The sequence below is a fragment of the Colobus angolensis genome, unplaced genomic scaffold (genome assembly GCF_000951035.1).
Source record: "Colobus angolensis palliatus isolate OR3802 unplaced genomic scaffold, Cang.pa_1.0 Scaffold15, whole genome shotgun sequence".
NCBI classification, from domain to species: domain Eukaryota; kingdom Metazoa; phylum Chordata; class Mammalia; order Primates; family Cercopithecidae; genus Colobus; species Colobus angolensis.
Window position 1 is genome coordinate 5,906,830 of NW_012114599.1, and position 6,444 is coordinate 5,913,273.

Here is a 6,444-nt window from a genome sequence, read left to right on the forward strand (position 1 = left end):
TGGTCTCAAACTCCTGACCTCAGGTGATCTGCCCGCCTCAGGCTCCCAAAGTGCTGGGATTACAGGCGTGAGGCACTGCGCCGAGCCAGATTTTTATAGTTATTATTGTGTACTTGTTCTTTGTCCTTCCATTGGTCTTAAAGCTCTTTGAAGCAGATCTTTTTCTTTCTCAGCTCTGCATCTCTATATCTCCCAAGTACCTAATACAGTTAAGCATGCTTTATCCACAATGCTTGGGGCCCGACATGTTTCAGATTTCAGGTTTGGGTTTTTTTTTTTTTAATATTTGCATATATAATGAGATATCTTAGGGATGGAACCCAAATCTAAACACAAAATTCATTTATGTTTCATACATACCTTATACATATAACTGGAAGGTGATTTTAGTTTTCCCTTGGGGTCACTGAATAAACTGCATCTGTGTGTTGACTGCATTAGGTCAGATGCGGAATTTTCCACTTGTGGCACCATTTCAACACGTAAAAAGTTTCTGATCTTAGAGCATTTTAGATTTCAGATTTTCAGATTAGAGATGTTCAACCTGTATGTGCTTAGGAAATACTTACAAAGTTAATACTGAAGTCACAGGCAGTGTAGGTCAAGAAGTCCCTAAGGAATGTCTCTGTTCATTCATCTCAGCTCAGCATGCTTGCTCCCCATCTCCTCCTCCTTTTGGGTAGTGCCTTCATTCCCTGGCTTCCTGGTGATATCATCCCTTCTTAAGGCCCCAGACCAGGCAAGTGGGTCTGGGTGTCCAGCTCTCAAGTCCAGCAGACTACACTTACTCAGCCTGGACTATATCCAGAACAACCCAGATAGTTCTTCCTGTTGTTAATTACAGTTTTAAGAGCAGATTTCTGAGCCGTATTTCTGACTGTGCCAAACAAATGAAATTCCTTTTAAATATAATGTTGTCCTGTAGCAGCAGTGGGTAGGAAGGATAGGGAAATGGTAGGTACCTGGAGACGATAGTACTGTGCTCTTCTTATTATTAAATTATTATGAGATTCAGTTTTTAGACACTGAAACAGAGATGACACAGAGGTTGAAGATCCCAACTGCCCAGGGTTTCCCTCACTGCTTTATAAAGATGCCTGCCTGGCTAGGCTCAGTGGCTCACACCTGTAATCCCAGCACTTTGGGAGGCCAAGGTGGGTGGATTATTTGAGGTCAGGAGTTTGAGACCAGCCTGGACAACATGGTTAAACCTTGTCTCTACTAAAAATACAAAAATTAGCCGGGTGTGGTGGCACGTGCCTATATTTCCAGCTACTCTGGAGGCTGAGGCAGGAGAATCACTTGAACCGGGGAGGCGAAGGTTGCAGTGAGCCAAAGTTGTGCCACTGCACTCCAGCGTGGGTGACAGAGGGAGATTCTGTCCCAAAAAAATTTAAAAATAAAAAGATGCCTCCTTGTGAGCTGGGAATTCTGCAATGTCTGAGTTAAGAGTAGAGGTGTGACCAGGCATGGTGGCTCACGCCTGTAATCCCAGCATTTTGGGAGGCTGAGGCAAACGGATCACGAGGTCAGGAGTTCGAGACCAGCCTGTCCAGCATGGTGAAACCCTGTCTCTACTAAAAATACAAAAATTAGCCAGGCGTGGTGGCACGTGCCTGTAATCCCAGCTACTCAGGAGGCTGAGGCAGGAGAATCGCTTGAACCCTGGAGGTGGAGGTTGCAGTGACCCAAGATTGCACCACTGTACTCCTGCCTGGAAGACAGAGTGAGACTCTTGTCTCAAAAAAAAAAAAAAAAAAAGAGGTTTGTCTGCAACCCCATATGATGGCCTCCCTGGGATCCCATCATATTGGAGCCCAAGTCCAGTCCCCGTTTTGCCCCCTGTGGCAGACTTTTGAAACAATTTGATGTGTTACATAAATATTGTATATTTTTAAATCTCAAATTATTGCAAGTCTATGCAAATTTTCGATTTCAAATAAATTTTTCTGTTACCTTAATGTTTTACATTTGCATTATGTTTATGTTAGTTTTCTAGAAGTCGGCAGAGTTCTCTGAGCTATAATGAGATGATAAATATAAACAGTGTTTTATTAGCTGTAAATGCGTATCACTTAAATGCTGTCTGGTAAGCCAATCCAGGATAAACTTGTTAACATCATGGGTACAGTTGTCAGGGTTTATCAGAGAATGCTATGAATATAATATCTAAATTTTGGCAAGGCATTTGGTGAAGTCTGTCCTAAGTTCTTGTAGATAAAACTTCATGGACAGAATGGTACAATTAAGAGGATTCATAACTGGGGTATGACTCAAACCAAAGAGGGCTAGTTAATGAATTGGTGATAGCCTTGAAGAGCGTTTGAAGCAAGGGCCAGCAGGGAGCCTGCTCACCGAAGGCCTCTGCCCTCCACCTTACCCACATAAATTTTAGTAATTATTTGATTGTGGGCATTTAGGCATTCCTGTGTATTTGTATGCGTTTTTGAGATAGGGTCTCACTTTGTCTCCCAGGCTGGAGTGCAGCGTCAGCATCATGGCTCACTGCATCCTCGACCTCCTGGGCTCAAGTGATCTCCCACCCAGCTAACTTTTTATTTTTTGTAGAAATAGATTCTCACAATGTTGTCCAGCCTGGTCTCAAACTCCTGGGCTCAAGCAGTCTTCCCACCTTGGGCTCCCAAAACGTTGGGATTACAGGCGTGAGCCACCAGGCCCAGCTGGTTTACCCAACTTCTATTAGATGATGAACATGTATGAAGAACTGGGTGCTGGGAGGTACCCAAGACTCCTCCCCTAGTCCGCACCCTCATTCCCTAGTCCTGCCAGTTTTATCCCTTCCGTAGTTTTTTTTCTTTCTTTTCTGCCTTTTTAAATGATCACCTTGGCTTCAGACCTTCAGTGTTTCTTAAACCCACCTTCTCCCGATTCCTTCTGAACTTTAGGCCCTCGTCATTTATTTCTCTCCTGGACTGCGGTGCAGTAGTGTTGTAACTGGTCTCCCCGCCTCTAATATTGCCCCCTCAACAATAAGAGCACTTCAGTGAAAATGGGCCCCTGACCTTATTGCTTAAACTAACCCCTCAGTGGCATTCCCTTGCATACAGAACTAGCTGCTTCACATTGTCTAGGAGGCTTTCTGTACTCTAGCCACATTTCTTCCCTAGCCTCATCTCCTGCCCTTTCCCACCTCTAATTTTATGCTCCAGTGTTATGGGATGGCCTGTAGTTCCCCACATGGTCCATTCTGTTTCACGCCTTCGTTGAGCCTTTGCTCAGCTGGTTCCCCTGCCTTTGGTGGTCCTAACACATTGTCACCTCTCTTCTTCTTTGAGACTTGGGTTATCATTTATACCACTATATTGAAATTATGTGTTCATGCATTTCTCTTTCTCAAACTAGACTGACTATAAACTCCTTAAGGGCAGTGATCTTATTTAGCTCCTACCACATAGTTAGCAGGCAATAAGTTTTTGGGTTTTTTTTATTTTTTTAATCAGAACTGAGAATATGAAAAGATCTCGGCAAATGAAAGGCAGACCATAAAACTTAACAGGAAGATAAAATTTAACAGGGATATACTTGGGCTTAAAATAAACAAACAAAGAAAACACATCTTGGCCTAAGTACTGAGTACAAAGTGGGAGAAAGATGACTCACCACCATCAGTAGACCATGTCAAAAAAGAAGGGCTGTGGTTTCAGTTGACTTTGTGCTCCATATGAGTCAACAGTGTGATGCAACTCCAGTTCAGAACAGGGAAAGTAATAGTCCTGTGGGTCAAACCGTGCAGGAGATTTGTGATCCAGCCTATGGGCCATCCTTTAAGAGAGGGTGAGGCATGTCCACAGGAAAGCAGCTAGAATAATGAGAGATGGTGACCCCATCATTTGGGGAAGGAATTAGGAATGTTTCATCTGGAGAAGACGAGGGGATACAAGAATTGTAATCAAATGCCTAAGGAGCTGTCATTGCAATGGAGCCTCAAAATGTGGCATTAGGCTAATGAGTAAAAACACAAAAACAACTTTTTGACAATGGAATAAACTGTCTCATGAGCTCCAGAGTACTATAGGGTTCAACCAAGAGCTTCTGGGAAGGGGTGTTACAGAGGGAAGCTTAGCCCCTGAAGGGAGTTTATACTAGACTTCCTCTTCTCTTGGTCAGCTTTGAGGCTCAGTGATAAGAGGTCACTGAGTTCATATTTATTGAATGTTGAGGAGGGGTGCCAGGAACGCATCTTCTAATAGTAATTCCTTTGTACCCCTGTTGGAAAAATTATACATTACCTAAATGGAAATGGTGGTGGACTAGAAGTCTGAACCTTCGAGGGCCACTCACTTACGACAGTGTTTGAAATCTGCTTATGGGAGACATCTGATGGCCTCACGCAGTGGATTCAGTCTTCATTCTGTCATGTCCTTTTGTGGAAAATTAAAGTGATTATCTCTTTCCCTTTGCTTTTTTTGCTTCTTAGTTCTGGAGAGTCTTGGCTTCTGGGAGGAAGTCAGAGGGATTATCACAGGATCAGAGCTGATAACAGGATTCCCTTGTGCCTTCAAGGCGCCAGGCCTGCCCCAGTACCTCCAGAGCCTCACCAGACTAACCATTGCTGCAGTGTGGGCTGCAGCAGCCCAGAGTGGAGAGCGGGAGAGGGATGTCCCCATCTCTTTCTCTCAGCTGTTAGAATCTGCCTTCCCTGAAGTGCGCTCACTGACACTGGAAGCCCTCTTGGAAAAGTTCTTGTCAGCAGCCTCTGGACTTGGAGAGAAGGGTCTGCCACCCTTGCTGTGCAACATGGGAGAGAAGTTCTTATTGTTGGCCATGAAGGAAAATCACCCAGAATGCTTCTGCAAGGTAAAGTCTCCAATGTACTGACTGGCCCTTTCCACTCCCCACATTCTTTTGTGAGCCACTGGAATGGCAGGATCATGAAGGCAAGATTGGGTTTGGGCTCTACAGGGTCAATAGGAAGTAGATTCAGCATCCAGTGGATAAGGACTCTCTTTGTATGGTGGTTGGCATGGCGTCATACCTAGAAGGGCACCAAGAAAAGCTTTTGATGATAGGGGTATTGATGGCAGAGATTAACCAAAGACAGAGCAAACCACTTTGGGATGTTTAGGAAACAGGTCATTAAAAATTCACTGTAGAACAGTGTGTTAGAGGTAGTCTTTGCTGACATGGCTATTTGAGGGCAGATGGCCACTTGGGAAGCATAATCAAAAGGAAAGGGCACTGGCCTCGAAATCAAGGTATCTGGCTCCCATCCCAAGTCACTAGAGGCCCTCTGGTTAGTCATTGCATCACCCTGCCTCAGTCTCCCAAATGTGTTATGGGGGAAATAAGAAGTCAGTGGGAGCCTTTTGAAAGGTAGACCTCTTGTTGATACAGTTGATTATCATGTAACCTCTAGAGACGTTTCCCTGAGTATTTATTTCTCTTTTTTGTGTGTGGATTTGGCTTACACAGATACTGAAAATTCTCCACTGTATGGACCCTGGTGAGTGGCTTCCCCAGACGGAGCACTGTGTCCATCTGACCCCAAAGGAGTTCTTGATCTGGACGATGGATGTTGCTTCCAATGAAAGGTTTGCCCCCAATACCTCCTGTGCAACCTTGGTAAGATGTATGGTCCCATCAGTCATTATGTAATGAACTTGCACACAGTCCTGGCCTCAGGTCTCAGGTCCTGTGTTTCATTCTAAGCCTCAGCCTAAGAGTTCTAAACTCAAGCAATAGAATGATGTCAGCGATTCGCGTTAATAACAACAAGGTGATTGCTTCCGGAGGCATTTTTGTAACCAGGAGGTAGAGATTTTCAGTGTTCACCTCTGCATGGATTACAGACTATCTGCAAAAGCCAGTGTATGAAATATGTCTGATTGTAATTTTGTGGTTTTTTGTTTGTTTATTTTTCTAGATCTGAAATTCAGAGTGTAGCTCTGAGACTTGCTTCCAAAGTCATTTCTTACCACATGCAGACATGTGTGGAGGTAAGGCTAGTTCTCATCTTGTTCTGGGACCTAGGGTTTTGTGTTCTCATTTACTCAGAAGGTGTCAGTAAAAGTGAACCGTCTCAGCAGGCAGAACCCCTGTGACATGTGTATGTAACATATACAAAAATATTGTTCATGCTGGTTTTTCAGTTTGAGTATAACTTGAGAAGACTTCTTTGGATGCCACCTTTCTTTTCTCTTGTTTTTTTTTTTTTTTTTAAGATGGAGTTTTGCTCTTATTGCCCAGGCTGGAGTGCAGTGGCACAGTCTCAGCTCACTGCAACCTTTGCCTCCTGGGTTCAAGTGATTCTTCTCCTGCCTCAGCCTTCTGAGTAGCCAGGATTACAGGCGTGTGCCAGCACACCCGGATAATTTTTTGTATTTTTAGTGGAGGCAGGGTTTCACCATATTGGCCAGGCTGGTCTCGAACTCCTGACCTCAGGTGATCCACCCGCCTCAGCCTCCCAAAGTGCTGGGATTACAG

The 6,444-nt window shown here is 44.2% G+C and overlaps 1 protein-coding gene across 3 annotated transcripts in view; it reads left to right on the forward strand.

Annotated features, from left to right (window-relative positions):
• The window catches only part of THADA (thyroid adenoma associated), a 359,044-nt gene that overhangs the window by 292,081 nt on the left and 60,519 nt on the right, over nucleotides 1-6,444 (forward strand). For all 3 annotated transcript variants that reach the window (XM_011935906.1, XM_011935908.1, XM_011935907.1), the window contains 3 exons: nucleotides 4,439-4,818; nucleotides 5,434-5,552; nucleotides 5,885-5,957. In XM_011935906.1, coding sequence (XP_011791296.1) covers nucleotides 4,439-4,818; nucleotides 5,434-5,552; nucleotides 5,885-5,957 — 572 coding nt within the window. The remainder of the gene's footprint in view (nucleotides 1-4,438; nucleotides 4,819-5,433; nucleotides 5,553-5,884; nucleotides 5,958-6,444) is intronic.